At 40.9% G+C, this 17760-nt stretch overlaps 1 protein-coding gene across 7 annotated transcripts in view; it reads right to left on the bottom strand.

Annotated features, from left to right (window-relative positions):
• SLC45A4 (solute carrier family 45 member 4) overlaps positions 1 to 17760 on the bottom strand; it is a 90300-nt gene that overhangs the window by 7281 nt on the left and 65259 nt on the right. For 6 of the 7 annotated variants that reach the window (XM_037378939.1, XM_037378938.1, XM_037378937.1 and 3 more), the window contains 5 exons: positions 5997 to 6185; positions 2862 to 3041; positions 1676 to 2751; positions 1478 to 1577; positions 258 to 469 (listed from right to left, as the gene is read on the bottom strand). In XM_037378939.1, coding sequence (XP_037234836.1) covers positions 258 to 469; positions 1478 to 1577; positions 1676 to 2751; positions 2862 to 3041; positions 5997 to 6185 — 1757 coding nt within the window. The remainder of the gene's footprint in view (positions 1 to 257; positions 470 to 1477; positions 1578 to 1675; positions 2752 to 2861; positions 3042 to 5996; positions 6186 to 17760) is intronic. The other variant, XM_037378942.1, reaches the window with a different exon arrangement.

The following is a 17760-nucleotide window of genomic DNA, read 5'->3' as shown; positions in this document are numbered from 1 at the left end:
CGTCCACCCAAATCCTTTTATACCTCAGCACATGGTAATCATGACCCCACCGAGCCAACCTGAAGCTTGGTACTACCAGCAGATTTAAGTAGCAGCTCTTGCTATTTACTATCAAGGATGAATTTCTGCTTTGGCCCACATCCCAACAAAGCATATACCTCAAATAATGGGGTTTAATAAATCCATTTTGCCACTGTGATCTTCAGTGAAATGTGAAGGCTCTGCTTTGATTAAAATACCCAAAATATTCTACGTACCTGTTTAATATCGTGGTATTGTCCCAAAAGCGCATAGGGACAGTAGGAGATACTCATGGAGACTATTCCCATAGTGCTGATCATTATCATAGTGACATACACGTTGGGGAACATAGCCATCACCGCAGTGCCAAGAGAAAAACCCAGCGTGCCCAGGATGTAGATCACTTTTATACTAAGGTCATAGTTGTCCAAATATTTCTGCAACAAAGCTGCAGAGATGAAGAATGAAACATAAATGTCAGTTTACTCGACAAAGTTTTATGGTATTGATGTGGCCGTGATGGCTCGCTATGCTGTTTAGGGCTTGGATGCTCACCGAGTATTTGGCTTGTCTTGGCAGAATAGCTCAGCTGTCATTGGGAAAGAAACGCGTTGCGGCTACAGAAACTGGGGAGCAATTGAGCTCAGAGACTTGCCTAAACCATGCTACAAGTCTGAGGCAGAACAAAATGCATTGAGACTCAAACCTATCATGGTCCACTCGGTCCATTCAGTAATTTTACCTATTCGTTAACTTTGTCAATGCAGGTACACACCGAGCACAGAGGCCGTTCTGTTTCTAACGCAAGCACATTCGCTAAACAAAGTGATCAGGTAACTGATGTTCACAGACCCATTTCAGTTTGCGTTCAGAAACAAGCTGCCCACCTGAACTTCAACTTGGCATGTCTCAACAAAGAGGCAGTCCCCACGATACTGATCTGTACAGATATGCCTGCGCACGTACTGCAGAAGGCAGAATTTGGCAGAATTTACATTTGGCAAAAGTTCTCAATTTCAGAGTCTGTATTCCAAGCCTAAATTGTCTGTAGTTGCTTTATCTGTTGATTAGAGAACATGAAAGACTTTCAGAAATACATATTTATAATTCTGATTTTAAAAAGTCTTTGCAAAACCTTCTTACATATGCTTCAATTTTCTAACAAGCATAATTTTAGTTTCCTGATGACTAACCAAATGCCATTAATATCCTTTGATAAAATGTTGTGCTTTATGCCACTTAACTGATCTGTTCTTATTTCCACCCCTACATTTGGAGGGATTTTTTAATATTGATTCTTAAAGAAGCCCCTTCCACTTTGACCACATCAAATGCTTTTCCAAAATATCCTTCACACCAAACAAGGATGCAGATGCTAACTGAAGCAAAACTATTTCTACCTTGCAAATACATCTATGAGGTGCATAACACTGTCTGATTGTGCATAGTCTCTTACCTGAACAAACAGCAGCAGTAGCAGCATAAATTACCAGTCCCCAGCATCCCATCTGAACTCCAGCGTTATAGGCGTGTAGCTCAGTTGAGTTAGAAGGGGCCTGCAACACACACAAATGCAAAGCCACTTTCTTGTAACGAGCGCATCTCAGAAACGAGTAACTGCAAGCAGGTCTGCCAAAGGTAACTGTTCTCTTACCTTTGGATCGCCCTGAAAAATGACTTGTCCCATGAAATCTGTATAGAACACAGCTTCAGCAATGATCGAAAACCAAGTTAAGAGGTGACAGACGCACAGTCTCAGCAGCTCCTTTGGCATCTTTAGCATTGACAACCACAAGAGTCTGACAGTGGTTTCAGTTTCCCCCTCTTCGCTCTCTGTGTCTCCACTTGAATTTGTTGTGCCACTCTGATTCCTGTGCCTGTACCTCTGTCGCTGCCGCTTCTGCATGTCATAGATATCATTCATGCTGCGTGAGGACTTTATCAAGACAATGGCATTGGCCCGACGAAAGCGATAGCGGTGGGAACCTATTTTGCCATAGTATGAGAAGGTGTAAGATGGCTGACGGTAAAACATGTGCCTCCGCCTTCGCATGGAATTTGAAGTACTAGATTGCTTCATGCCTATTCTAGCGTGTCCGTTGAGGAACTCTTTTGGTAGGGAGCCGTTGACATTTGGGACTTTATCTTCATTTAAGCGATTATCAAGCAACATTTCCTCCTCTTTCTCATTGTCCCTGAGGAAAGCAGACAGGTGGTTGAGTTTGGACTTCATGATCTCTTGGCTTGTGTTGTGGGGAGTGTTGGGATACGAAGCATCCTGAAAAATGGAGGGTTCGATGTCATGCAGAAAAAGCAGCTCCGATTCAATTTCCAATGTAGCATCAGGCATGTGTAGAACTGAGTCGCTCTTGCTTCTTACAATGTTCACCTCAAGGAACTCCATATTGAGATCATGCTCTGATTGAACCTCATCATGGAACATAGAGGCTCCATATGGGTCTTCCTCACTGATTACATTCAGTCGATTTAGAGGGGGGAGACTACCACTGAATTTGACACTGGAAAGTGTGTCTCCTTCATCATCAATCCTGTCCTGCTGAGGGTTATATTGCTCTTCTTCAATGCTAAAAAGGTGGAGAGCAACTGAGACAGAGAAAATAATGGCTGCAAAGAAGAAAAGGACTTGCTCTTGAGATTTAAAAATACCACCTAAGAAGGTCTGTGTCCAGTCCAGCCCTCCTAACATATAACCAATTGCTCCTCCAAGACCTGTGGAAAGAAAAAATGAGAAGTGAGCTCAGGAAAAAAATAATTAGGCCACAACTCATTCATCAGGAAGACTTGACAGCTGCCAAAAAACACATCAGCTAACTCCATACCAGCTGAAAACGCATGGATGTTAAGGGCCATGTCTTGTTCTTCACTGTCCACGACATCCAACAAGTAGGCCCGAATTGGCCCTTCTGTTGCATCAGCGCAAAAGTCCAACACCACAACACCAAGCACTGTGAGAACTATACCAATGGGTTGCTTGTCTGGGACATCGCCAATAGCCAGACCTGGGGAAAAACGGAACAGGAATCTGAGCATGTTATTCAAAAAGGGAAAACTGCTAAGCACAAGCTTAACTCCTTAAGGTGGCCAACACACTCACTGGAAATGTTCCTTTACAGAGTAAAAAGGCAATTTCAACTCTTTGGCACAGCTTCATGGAAGGTCTGGGACAAAGATTTTGTTTTTACATTTGTAAGACTGACATTTCTTTTTCAAAATGTTATTTTCAAAGTATGTCTTAAACCTCTGAGAGCATTGGATATTATTTCATGATCCTCAGATGTGTTTTCCTTTAAATGCTGAAGGCTGTTTTTGTAAGACAGCCACGGTGAGGAGAGCATCCAAAAGCAAAATGACATATTTCATCTGTCAGTTACAAACACAGGTAACTGCACTGTTGACAGCATTACTGACATGGTACCTGACATGCAAGGGTCACAGTAAATCACAATCAAGTGAAATTTAACCCCTTCACCTCTCTCTTTGCTTTTCTTAAACATTCATTTTTCTAGATCATTTTTACAAGCAAAACTTTTAGGAATGAAGCAACATGAAGGTATTTTGCATTGCAAAAAGCATCAGTCAGCTTCTGTTGATAGCACGGGATGAAATGCTTTTTTTCTACAAAGTAGAAAGGCAGCATTAGTATACAGCTGGAAAATGTTTCATGAAACAAACCATTGACAAAAGCATGAATTACTTGAATCAGAGAGATTTAGAGGTCACACATGCAAGACTGATAAAACCGTTAGCATAACTCATGAAAATGACTGCGGAAAGAGATGAACTGGCTAAGCCACCAAAAATCATCTAAATCTCAAGTGCATATTCAATCCTCATTTATACCAAGTCCTCTGAATGCTAATGAAGTTTATATGTGTCCCATACTAAGCTGAATCTCACAGCAGAAAACACCAGCAGTGTCCGTGCTTTAGATTTGTTGGAAACTTGAACAGTGCATATAGTGGAGAGAACAAGAGTTGAATAAGATCTACACATAGCTGTTCTCCTGGGACATGGTTCTATTACTATTAGGATTAGTGAACCTCTTCTTCAGCATGCTCTTGTGTTCCCTGTTCTCCTCACTACGACTCCTATTGCCAGAGGCCAGGGTATGGAAAATGGTACAAAACAATGACCACGTCAGTTTTTGCAGCACCTCCTGTAGCCCTAAATTGAAATTGTGATTGCCAGTAACTGGAGACTAAGGACAGGAAAGTGTGAACCTAAAATGGGAAGAAATCAGACAATAAGAGCATACAGGGTCCATTTAGAAGAAAATCTGGTTACAAATGAGGCCTCTTCCTGCAAAGAGCTTGACACCCCCTTTTGCGAGAGACTGGGAAGCAATGCCTTTTCTCTCTGAAAAGTGAGACAAATCACAATTTCAAAAACTTTAATTAAAGAGAGGCTAATATAAACTTTATCATATTGTGCATCTGTTCTAACTAGTAGTTCAAGTTCTGTCTTACGCTGATGTCAAGTGCTATCTTATGTCGATGTAAACTGAACATTGGCAGCAAATTTCTATCTTCTAGTATGGAACAGCTCTCTTACTTCAGTTCACTCCAGGTTCCCTTGAGAGGCACAGTGGTGTTTAAAGTGCCTTTCAGAAGAGGGTTTTTGTTTGAGATGTATCATAACCATGTCCCAGGAACAGATGCATAACCTCTGTGTTTTAAAGAAATGTCATTGCACCGAAGTACCACTGGAGTATCTGGGAAAGCACAAGTTTTCTAGAAAGCTATGCAACAGAGACTGTATTACTGTGCAACAAAGAATTAAAGAAAAATTAAAGACAGTATTTTGTGCTGATTTATTAGAAGCCGAGACACTTTAAGCCTATAACCTGCATATGAGGTTTGCTTGCCAGTACCAATGGCTACCTGTGTGGAACTAAGAGCTTCCTATCAATTAAAATCTTGTAAGAAGGCTGCAGTCTAACATCTTGCATACATCTGGAGGAGGAGGAATAAGTCTTGGAGGCACAACAACAAAGTACAATTGATACCATATGACAGCAATTCAAATAATATTTATTGCCTGGGTAAATTAAAAAAGGATAAGCTAAATGTCATTCACCTGAACAACTTGTCCACTGCAGTTTGCAGCAAATTGGAAACGATCATATGGCATCCCAATGTGGCTTTAAAAACCTAACATGCTGAGCCAAGGTAACGTTCCACTCATTTCCCTCAATTAGTAAAACTTTTTGACAATAGAACTTCATCTAACCCAAGATAAAAATGAGAGCCAAGAGGATGTTATTAGGTGCTAAGTTCCTTTCATTTGCATCAGTCCAACCATGATGTAAACATTTCCCCAAATGTACTTGCTGTCACCTCTCCTACACTAAATTTACAAAGAGATTGTAGATTAAGGTCTGTAGTAAACTATGTTCAAGGGAAACTATTTTTACCAGCTTTGATGGGGGCTCAGGAAAAATTATTTTCCCACAAAGTTTTTGATAAACAAATATTAACTGTGTTCTGGACTTTTTCAATACCAGGTCTAAGAAAAGCACAAGAAAAAGTGAAAAGATAATTTCTGAAATAATGCTGGAAACAGGATGTGTTGCCAGATATGCATTAAAGGGAAAATGGATCACAACAGGAAACATTTCCCTGTGAACAGGTTGCTACAATTTTCCCATGTCAAGGATCGACCAAATTCATCTCAGCAACTGCAAACGTGCTGGCAACCATTGTATTAATAACGCTGTATTACCAGTTACAGCTATGATTGCACAATACTTAGCACAGCACTGTAACTTTTGAGTGAGAATAAAAACATGCAAGATAGATAGCTCAAATGCAGCGTTGCAGAGATTTCTAACAACTTTAACATTAAACATATGTTAAATTAACTGCATATCATTATCTTTACTTCCTACATAAACATCTTAAAGCAGGTATGTATGTTAGCAGGAGATATACGCAGGTGATTTCCTCATTATTTACCTATAACAGAACCATTAAGGAAAAGTGCAACTCCAAAGAGGACACCAATGCAGAGAGCAAGAATAAAAGGCCGCCGGCGGCCCCAGCTCAGTGTGCAGCGGTCACTAGCCGAACCTATAAGCGGAGTGAAGATCAAGCCCAGGATAGGGCTAAGGAACCAAGTGAGGCTGTAGTATTGTTCAGGAAGACCTAAAACAAAGACAAAAATGATGTAAAGGTTACGTACTACACATTGAACAACTAACTTTATACATTAAACTTTCATACCTTTGGAACTGTAAATTGATCAGTAATTTACTTACAGTAAATTCTCTCCCAAATGAACAACTCCGTTAAGATTTCTTATCAATGGTTTATAAAAACAGCTAAGGAAAACACAGATCATTTATCTTTCAAAGACCTGGGCAATAAGAAGGTAGCAATAGGCATATTTAAGCTACTGGAAAAAAAAAAAAAAAAAAAAAGAGTTAAAAAACAACCCCAAACCCAGAAATACTTCACAGTGGACTCACTAGTCTACATTTGTTACTACTGCCCAAAACCCCACATTTTTGCTGAAGTAGCAGCCAAGGTCTGCTGTGTAAAAGCCAAATGGCTTTGTTGCATCCTCTCTCCATTTGTGGACTATGAAAAAAGCTTTGGGATGCTTGGAAAGGTACCTGGTTTTCATATACACATACCCACATCTCAACAAAAGTTTCAATGTCCAACAGGAGTTGAAGTTTATAGTGGTACTGTTCAGCTAAGACCACCACCACCAAGAGTTATTAAAGATTTAATGGATTGAGAATGATGGGCAGAATTTGACTGTCATATGAAATGCCCCATTTCTAAGCACAACAATGTTTACTTATAAAATTGAACAACGAACAATAAAAGAAAAAGCAATTATTCATTAACTTCTAGAGAAATCTAAGGAGCTTATCTCTGCTATCCTTGGGTTTTTTGGTTGTTGTTTGTTTTTTTTTTCCCTATAACCGAGGTGACTAGTCATAGGATCAGATGGAAACAAATTAAATTTAAATAAATAACATTTACCTAGGGAAAACAAACAAACAAACAAACTTGTTACAAATAATTTCTGGAGAAGGAAAGAACCCCCCAAGCCCCTGCGTTACCTCTCTCCCAACGGAGAGCAATGGCCTGCAGATGGCAGGCTGGCCCAGAGGAGCGCATCCACTCCGCTTCTGTGAGACCTGCCTCCCTCTCGGTTTATCAGTACAGGTCAGCTAACCACGTTTCTTAGCAAAGCATTGAAAACAAAACAATTTCTTGCAGTCCAACTCCTGCCATGCCTGAAAAACTCAGTGTCTCTACCCCAGGAAGGAAAACCATTTATTATTCAAAACCATGTATCGTGAGTGCAAGGAGGATTTGACCTTTGCTGGTGAGATCAACCTGTACCTTGTGCTCCCCGTTCAGCACATTGAGGCATCCATTACCGAGCAGGATTATACCAATCCCTGCCCAAAATAGCCTACGCTGCAAATCTGGAAGTCTAATCTCCTGCTGTTTAAAGTACCATCAAATCTTAACTAACACTGCTGACTTCTTCCACCAGATAAATCAGATTTTCCTGAGACTGTTGTGCACTCCACAGCAATGCAGAAATTATGTTATAGGAAAATAAGGTATTTTTTTTACCGTAAATAATAAATTTCATCATCAGGATTCAAAATCCAGGTCTGAGGCCAAGGTCTTTGTGATTTCACTCAACTTTGGCTAACAAACAAGCTAACGGCAACAGCCGCCTGGATGAATGAAGTGTTATTGGAAGAGACTTGCCTCTTCTGAACTCATCCAACCTGTGGTTTTGGACCAAATATGTCCATGAAGACCCTGCCCACAGGGGAATGGGCATGGCATCATGGTTTAGCCGTCATTCCTTGTTACAGGCAGCTGAAGGCCTGTACCAGAGGCCAATACTTTGTACCAGCCCTTACCACGTACCTGTTCACTCCTTTTTAACTACTGCCTCCTTCAGTGGCAGGTTTTAGATCTCTAGGAAAGGGCTGTGTTCGTACAGATGGCACCTTGTTCACATCACGGTTCAAACTGCTACCTCTTGCTCAGTCTTTCCAACTGTTCACTGACGTCTTGGCTGACACGGAAGTTTTAGCTGAGACATACTTAGTAAAGGGGCATATTAGGTTTAAAGCTGTTGTTCAAGAAGCCATAGCTGTTAGCAACATTGCTCCCAGCCCCACACTTACTTGCACCACCCAGCTTCTCTTAATGAGTGCTATCCTAATCACAGGTGCAAGTCAGCAAGCCAGTAATCCAAATAAAAGTGCAGGGAAAAACCTCCATCTCCCCATAGTTTCAACATTCTCTTTAACTTCACCGAGTTTAACAGCTTTCCCAAGCACACAAGCAAGTTCAGGCGCCGTGGATTAACGGACACCTCGCCTGCTCCAGGATGCTAATGCTTATCAATGCCTCAGCTGGCATATAGATGGGGATGGGGCGGGGGAATCTGCTTTAAAAAAAAATGATGGGAAGGAGGAAATATTTAGTTCAAGGCAAGCAAAACTACATTGTAGGCAGGTTATGATTCATTTTGGGTGAATGATTTTTCTGCAGGACACAGAAGAAATGGCAATACGTAAATACTCATCCCATTTTGCCTCCACAGTGCCATCCTGTTGAGCAGCAGTTATGCATCAGAGGTTGCTACTGTGTGATGCCAAGTCACTGCAGTGAGTCTGTTTTAAATAAAGTTAGAAGTTTAACCAATGTCACTGATCTTTACTGTAGTGATTGCCAACATCTGAAATAAGTCGATGTCCTATCACTGAAAGAGGGCTGTATGTAGAGAACAGAAGCTCGTTTTCTGATTTATGTTGTGACTTATGAAGTATGAGCTGGGACATCTTAATCTAGCTTATCCATCAGTAAACACTTGAGAGATGTTGGGATGGTTTTGCAGTAAATCATACAGTTGCTTTAAATAAACACTGGGGATGAAGGCTAGCAAGAGCTCCATTACTAGCATTACAAGCATCATCCTATCTTATATGAATAAACAGCTTTAAATAGGGAGATGTAAGTAAACCAGACAATTAAGAGACTAGACTCTCTTCTAATATTCCAACATCCACTGAGACAATCAACTCATTTTAATAGAGACTATGAGTAGAAACACAAGGAAACACTAGTACAGCTGAGACAAGCAATAGGAATGTATATCCAGGGACAGCGGGGGCTTGCACAGGTCACCATCCCTCTGTCCTTGTGGCCACCACTTTATCTGTCTCCAGTCTACAATGGCACTTGCCTGTGGCATCTACAAATTTTAATTAAAAAAGTTCTGAAAACAATTAATCCATTTGAAATTATGATTGAAAATGACTTCTGCAGAGAATTAAAACCTGTTCAAAAATATTTTTCCTTCAGCTATAAAAACTGCATGTTTCTAAATTGGAAAGATAGGGTTGTTTTTTTCTGCTTTAGAGCCAGAGTTAACCAACTGTCAAAAAGAAATACCCTTAGACTATGAAAAAACACAGTGATTTTTACTGCTGGCATTACTTTGACTTCAGTACTATCAAGATCAACTTTGCATGTAATAACTTAAAATCAGATAATCAGATTAGGGCCTACATGTGAGGGCGGTGAGGCACTGGCACAGGCTGCCCAGAGAAGCTGTGGACGCCCCATCCCTGGCAGTGCCCAAGGCCAGGCTGCATGTGGCTTTTGGCAATGTGGTCTCGCGGAAGGTGTCCCTGCTCATGACAGTGAGGATGGGGCCAGCTGACCTTTAAGGTCCCTTCAGTCTCAAACCATTCTATGGTGATTCTATTATTCTGGTTTGATTTTACAGGCCAGTGAAAGAAAGGAAAAGCCCCTGTTACATGCCAGCAATTAGAGAGTCTTACCTTCCCATGTAAGAGCCAGAGGAAAGAGACTGAAATGCTTTGAGACGACTTTATTTTCACTGACTGAAAAGGGCGATCTTCCTAACATTTAAGTATTATAAATAAAAGCCTAAATCCAAATGTTTACATTGAAAATGGCATACTTTGCAAAGACAAGAATCTCAGTGATTTCAGAACAGAGCTAGGGATACAGCTTTTATGGAAGGGTAAAAAGGACACTTAAAAATCCAAGACTATTATATTTGGAGATCTTTCCTTAGCCAAACCACTGTGATATTTTTTTATTGAACTACTCTTTAGCAGCCAAAATATCTATCTTTAGAAAAAGAGACCATGATAAAAATCTATACAAGAAGTAATAGCCCCATGCCAAGAAAAATGGAAGAATTTCTAAAAAGCTTTCAGTGCTCCTCCAAGTAAACAGGAAAGGGATAACTTTCAAGTGAAACATGAGCAATTCCCACAGATTGTATAATGGTAGGAACCATCAATGTGAGCATAACCTGCTTTTTCCCTTGCTGGAGAAGTCATGCTATAGGACTACTTCCATAACCTAAGCGGCAGGGCTCTTATAAACTGTATTCCAAGTGTAAGCTAGCAGTTTATAAAATCATCATATGTGTTTTACATAGAGTTATGCAGAACTCAAAATACTTAAGTGAAGTGTATGACTTCTCTTTACTGTAAGTATGTAAACTGTGATATCATTACATTAGAATGTAGTTGGTTACTTGTGTGGAAAACTACTGAGTGGGGTTAGAGAAGATTCCTGGCAGGAAGATGGTGCATGTGCAAGCTAAAATAAAACAGCACAGGAAAAATAAATTTGCTGAACCTGTCTGACAGACAGCAGACTCCTCACCTGAGTAGTGTACGGGTAGGCAAACAGAGCAACCATTTTAGCAACGGGTAGTAAAGTTTCTTACCCAAAGCTTCTTTTTGCATTTGCTTTCTCTGTCTTGAAGTTGAGATGTTACTGATGAGCTGTAGTCTACCCAGTCAACCAAAACTCTACAAGGCAACAGTTCTGGAGCCTGTAAGAGCTTTCTCTCTCTGCATAGATGTAGCTGTCACCTCTGCTGTCTGCACTCAGCACTGCTGCTGCAAAGTCAAGACTTTTGTAAAACTCTCAGCCATGTTGTACCACGGGTCTTGCAGAAAGAGCTTTCTGAGGCACTGAGCACTACCTCCACTGTCCCACAAATCAAGACTTCAAAACACACCTTGCAGATGTTCTTCATAAAATTCATGCTTCATACTGGCAGAATCTACAGGACCTACATCATTGCAACAACAGGTTCACTTTAGCACTAGTCGTTTTTGCATATAAGTGAGAAAGTTCCAAACAGACAAGGAGGACTCCAGTCCCAAAATACTTCTTTCCCTTAAAAGAGGCTGGTTCTGGTTTTAGTATCTCAAATGTCTGCATACATGATATGCATGTTTAGGTTGGCGTGTATGATTTGGCAGTAGAAGCAAAATAAGTAAGACTGAAAGTTGAAAAAGAGATTGTGCGTGTATATATACATCTCTATATATACATATACACACACCACACACACCCCAAAACCCAAGTCTTCCACAGTTTGCTGCCTCACAAGAATGAGCTCCAATAATGAAACTTTACAGAAATTACGCCTGTGAAGGGCACTAGGCAGTTGAGGAAAGTAATTACGTACCCTAACGGTTCCTTTCTCTGCACATACGTGCTGCTATACCTACAGAACGTCACCATTTTATACAATGAAGACAGTCAAGAAGGCATTGCAAGCCAGGACAAGATGATGATAAACAGAAATGAAGAGATAAAAGGGAATGTTTTGAGACCAGATTTCTTCCGATACCCCATCTAGTGGCAAGGACTCAGCTCCAGCACATATTTTAAAGAAACTTGGCCACAGTGGTGTGCCCAGCCAGCAGCACTGCAGCATCTAGCCTCTGACATGCAGAACAGATGTACGGGTGCAGGTTTTGACTAGAATTCAAGGCAGTATCACACAGCAAGCTTGTCATCCATATGACTGCCTCACTACAACCTCTTACAGCCAAATGTGAAACGACCCAACTGCTGAGAGCTGCTACACCCACCTGGAACAGGCTGTAACTAGACTGGGACTGATTTCATATGGCCAAGAGAAGTATCACGCAGCATATGCCTTTACCAAAGGCTGCTGAGACTCACAGGCAGGCTCAAAGGCCAAAGCAGCTGCATCCCATTACCAGTTTAATGTTGTTTCTTTATTTTGTCTGTAATTTTCCACCTCCACGTTTGCCTTGCCAGGTAGCAGCTCTAACAGTGAACCACCATCCACCAACCCGGAAAAGTAACCTGGTAGCCTCTTGGTGGAGGAATAATAGCTGGAGGATTATTATTTAGCCTTTTACTGACAGCTAATCTGAGGAAACACCGAGGAGGAAAAAAACATATTGGATAAACAAGGTTAGTATTTGTGCCGTGAACTGAATCTGGAGCAGGTCACAAGGCAAACTCAGAAGTCTCATACAAATCAGTGAGGAAAAGAGCAAAACACAACAACAGCTTCTGTTAGCAGTGACGACTGCCACTGAGACCCTTGTAATATGGCATTTCCCAGCCAGCTACAAACAAACAGGACACTGGCTTCTAGTAAATAAGGGTTTGTTTTTTCCCAGACAAAAAAAGTGCCCCAACAATAGTGGGACCAGCACTGCTCACGGTTCACAGGAAATGCTCACTGTGTCACCATCAGTCTAAGGGCTGCGTGAGGTCACGAGTTACATGGAAGAAAGATTAAGTCACATGCAGCAGTTTCTATTCAAAACCTCTTTTTGATAAGTTCTATTGGGGGAAAAATGGTTCTTTATAAGCTTAACAATAAGATCTGATATGGGAATAGGATGCTAAGCTCCTATTTTCATTTGTCAGAAATCATCACCTACAGACTTGTTTATACACTTAAAGTAAACACCATACAAAATTCAGAACTAACATAAGAAGCTGTCATGCCCTGCAAATACTTTGTATTCCACAACTTCATCCATGTATAAAATACTGTGTATTGCTAAAGATAGTTCACATTGATCTGTTTAAAAATGCATTGCTTATACAAGCTGCTTTGTTTAGACTGTAGTTTTCAAGAGTGTAGGCAAGCAAAACCAATGCTTGTCAAAAAGCTGTGAAAAAGTTAGAACCCCAGTATCTGTTCTTCATCTTGTTACAACAGAATCATAGAAACCACTGCAAACCCGAGTATTGTAGCTTTGGAGCACCTGTATGAGGAACAGGGATTTCAGAATGCAGTTGCAATCATTTCATAAATGCACCCCGATATCCACTCTCTGATATTTAAAATAAAAATACGCAGCTGCCACACATTTAGGTCCCCCTGAGAAAATGCAAACAAGCTGCATGCCTATTTTGACAACTATCACCATGAAACTTCAGCTACAAATGCTTTTGCTTCTTTCTATCTCCCCTCAGATTTTAGGGCTTCCAATGGTTTAGCGCTCGTGTGGGATGCTGAGCTGCCAAGAAAACCATATCCGAGCCAATATATGTTGAACCAATGCACTGAAGTAGGCTTGCCTCGTGGTCTAAGCACTACTGCAGTACAGTCAGCACTTGCACGTTGAGTTTATTGCACCCACGAGAAACCACTTTCTAACTTCTGGATTGCAATAGGAACTCTGACCAACAGGGAAGGGATATGAAGAAGCACAGTAATTTCTCCTGGTGCCCACTGCCATGCTTTGAGCAGCTTCCAAATGTGGGAGTACAAGTTTTTAAGAAAGAAATAATTTTAAGTACTACCTGAAATCAGAGTCCAATATCCAATGAGATGAGAGAGCCTCTCATTTGCATCCCTAATGCTACAGTATCGTAACAGCTGCTGGGGTGAGAATAAATGAAGTCCTATACTGAACTTCATTTTTACGTGAAAATTTTGCTCTTTGTTAAATTTCGCTTGCCCAGCCTTTATGATACAATGACACTTGCTCAAGCCAAGTGCTGTTCAGATGCCACTCTAATCAAGCAGCAAACAGCACACCCAACACTGGAGAAAAAAAATAAATACTGACCAATACATGTGATAAGGCTCAATTTAGTTGCAAGAGCGCAGGTGGAAAAACTCAGAACAAAATTGGCACTGTGTGGTTTTTAATTGCTCTAGCTTTCTACATAAAAATGATAGCCTATCAAGTTGTCAGGCATCTTTATTCTCTCAGTGTCTCAGAAATGACCTATTGCAATAAGCATCACATAAAATAGGAGCAATATCAAAACCGTGGCTTCAATCTTCCCACTAGTAAAATTCACATCCTGAAATTCTTCTTGTGCCTGTCAAACAAGAGCTTTTCTGCTTAGCCTGCAACATTCACAAGCTGTCAGCATGTTATATACATCTTACAGGCAGAAGTACGTGCACTCTGCAATCTGAACATACTTTTCTGGAGCACAAACTATCACCCACTTGCAAGAAGTCTATCCACTCCTTCCCCCTCCTGTTTAGCTCTTGTCAGCCGGGATGCCTGCACAACGGCTGGGAGTGCTGGGCTCTCTGCCTCACTTAGCTGATTTGTTCCTTTTCTGGATAACATGAAGTGAGGATAGTGCTGCCTTCTTGGTGCAAACAGGGAATTAGCTGTGGGACATGAGAGTGGAGGGATAAAGCACAATTCCTTCATTTGGATGGGGTTATCAGCACTGAGGGGTGTGATAATCGAAAGAACAAATAATTAATAGGAATATTACAAGGGCATAAAAAGCACAGTACTTCGCAGGACTGACATCCAAGGGCAAAATGCAGACAATTCTTTCCAGAGTTACCAGCAAAAGCCAGCTGCAGCCCACCCTGAATGCATCGGGAAAAAATCCACAGGACCAAAGAGGCACTTTGCAGGGGAGAGGGCTGGAACACTGTGTCTTCCTCTTCCAGGATGGTGACCTGCTACCTGCATTGCTGTGACATCCAAAACTTTTACAGCAGATTCATACCTTTAAAACGCACCTACATTTCTGCTTTAGTCACTCCCTGTCGTAAGGACAAGATGATAGATGAAAGCTGAATCTAGATTTGAGATATATGAACAAATAATAGGAATATTTAAAAGATGAAATTAGGTTAGATATGCTGGAAACAATGCCCAACATTTCCTTAAAACTTTATTTCAAATCTTAAATTTCCTTAGTAGCTGGATGCAAACAAGTCACACTTCTGCAGCAGAACCAACTTCCAAAAATTTGGAAATAACTACAACTGTTACATGCCCTGCCTACAAGTAGACTAGAGCCACCCGTTTTGAAAGAACAACTACTAAACTGGTAATAAGGCAATGCTCTTGCTCTTCAGCAGCTTCAGTACAGAAACATTGGTGCAGTGTTTCACACACAGAGTCCTCAAGGTGTTTTTTAAGCCATAGAAGGGTAATATCCCCTTCTGGCAAAGCTATTCTGCCTTTCGGTACAGCAATAACTTTTGATTTTACCCATGCAATAGTATGCCAGCAGCAGCCACGTTGGGTTAAATAACACTTCTGAAAAATGGAATTAAGGAAATAACCAGCAGGCTTCTTAAAGGATTTCATCATCCAGTTTTCCCATTTTCTGTCCGCTCAATTATTGCTTCTCAGCCTCCTACCACTGTCCTCTCCTCCTCATATTTGGCAACCGTGGGAGTCATCAGTGTTTCATTAAGCTCTGCTGCTATACTGCTGTTCTGCCAAAGTTGTAGAAAGGTTTATGTGGCTTCCCTGACAATTTCTAGTTTATAACCTAGTTTTATGATGCTGTGTCAGGAAAGAGAAGCATATGTTAAGAGAAGGGAGCCAAAGGTACGTGTGGAAGGCGGAGAAGGGAAGCAAAAGCCTGAGAACAGCTGAGGTCTGAGGCACTGGAGAAAGAACACACGCACTGATCTGCAGGCAGGCAAATACGGTTTTCCTTTTAGTGTAATCACAAATACTGTCAAGTAAAGCTTTAATTATTTATTTTAAAGTTTCTAACCCTCCTACTAACCTACTTCCACAGGAGCAACCTGTAGTAATTCAGGTAGAAGATTATTTCTAGCTTATTGCCCTTGTAACAATCCAGTTTTCTACTTCCTTATCCAATATATCAAGAAATTGCTAACAGACATATGTGCCAATATTAGCTACCCCTGCTGCTCCTGAAGGGGAGGAATCAAAGGCAACACATATGACATGCCCTGCTCAAGCAAAGACCAAAGAATCAATTACTGTTGTAGATTTTTTACTATAGTAAAAATGATAAGCAATTCCTATAGGTTGCACAAATTTCATCCTTACCAAAATTATGGTATTTATTTTTGCCAGGGTACATTCAGATCAGTGAAAAGCACCAGATTTACTTAATCCAGAAGTTGAACCTTTTATACTCAAACACTGAGTGCCAAACAAGCCTTCTCCATGCTGCAGCAGGTAATTAAGCTCCAGAGAGTGCGAGGAAACGCAACATTGCCAAGAGCTTCCATCCACTGCTGAAACTCATTCACTGCAGTTTTCCAGATGATTTATGTAATCTTTTTTGGCTCTGTTTTTAACTCTTTTTCCTCGCTCACTTATTAACCAATATTTAGAAATATAACACTTTGACACTAATAAGAAAACTGCATCACAGCACTTAATGAGCTGAAACTGAATACAGATTAAATCTGATGCAAATTCCAGCGTGCCGAACCAGCAGTAATAAAAAAGTTTCCCTTTAACCTCTACCAAAGAGCAGTTTTAGGGATATAACAAAGGTGTTTACATCAACTAAAAAGCTGAGAACTTTCTTCACGGTCCCAGAAAAGCGCAGGTTGTATTCAACGATACAGACTTATCAGTATAACCACCCAAGGTTAACCTCACAGTGTCAGTGTATTTATTCCCAGGCTGCAAATGCTGTCTCCTCGTGCTGGCCAGTTAAGCAAGCTGGAGATACAGGACTCAAAAGGTCACACGCAACTGCACTAGCATACATTTCCCATCACTCACAAGTGTCTAAATGTATGCAGACACATATATGAATGCAGCAATCAATAAATTGTTCTACCACAGTAATCCTTCCCTTGCCTTTACGGGATGTAATTAAAATGCATCAGCTGTACATGATGCCCCACTTTGACTCCGCACACATTACGTAACACTGCAGCACTTCACCACTCTGTCTCGCTGCAAGATTAGACATCAATTACAGTGACATGTGTTGCCTGAAGATACACAGCATCCCAGTTTATCCAAAGCTCAATAGCGTTTTTCGTCACCACTTCTAGAATATTGGCAAATAATAAACAAAGGCACTTTGACTCAAACGGTCTTTACAATTCCCAAACTCAAAAGACTTTTACATGTACAGTAGAAAAATCTTTCAGCACCAACTCGTAAGCCTGTTATGTTACTCAACAGTGGAGCTTTTGTTGCAGCGATTAACATATAAATACCCTGGAATATGACCATCTACTTACACAGCTGAATCAAATCCTAAGCAAAACCTGGTGTTAACACCAGGGTTTTTTTCCTCCAGGTAGAGCCAAACCTGAACTGTTAACTCTGGGTGTCCAACCCAGACTGAACTCTTTCCCATCCCCTAAAAATATATGGTTAATGATCAACTTCTCCGTTCTGCCCTAACAAATTTTCAATTAAAATCATACTTGCTTAATGGGGACCTATTCAACATGGGGCTGGTCATAGCTGGGAGGGGGCTGCCCAGCAGCATCACAAGGCTGCAGTGAGCGTAGCCTGAGCCCTTGGTTGGGTGCTCTGATGCTGTGCTGTTCTGCAGTGCAAGGATTTTGCATCTAAGGAAAGCTTTGACTATCCTTCTGCACTGCTCTAACCAGACCTCAAGGGGAGGTAGGAGCGTGACGAACACAACTAAACAAGGGCAAGATGAAAAGCATGGC

This window comes from Falco rusticolus, chromosome 3 (genome assembly GCF_015220075.1).
Source record: "Falco rusticolus isolate bFalRus1 chromosome 3, bFalRus1.pri, whole genome shotgun sequence".
Classification (NCBI taxonomy): domain Eukaryota; kingdom Metazoa; phylum Chordata; class Aves; order Falconiformes; family Falconidae; genus Falco; species Falco rusticolus.
The sequence above is the reverse complement of the archived record's forward strand: the minus strand, read 5'-3'. Positions and strand labels throughout refer to the sequence as shown.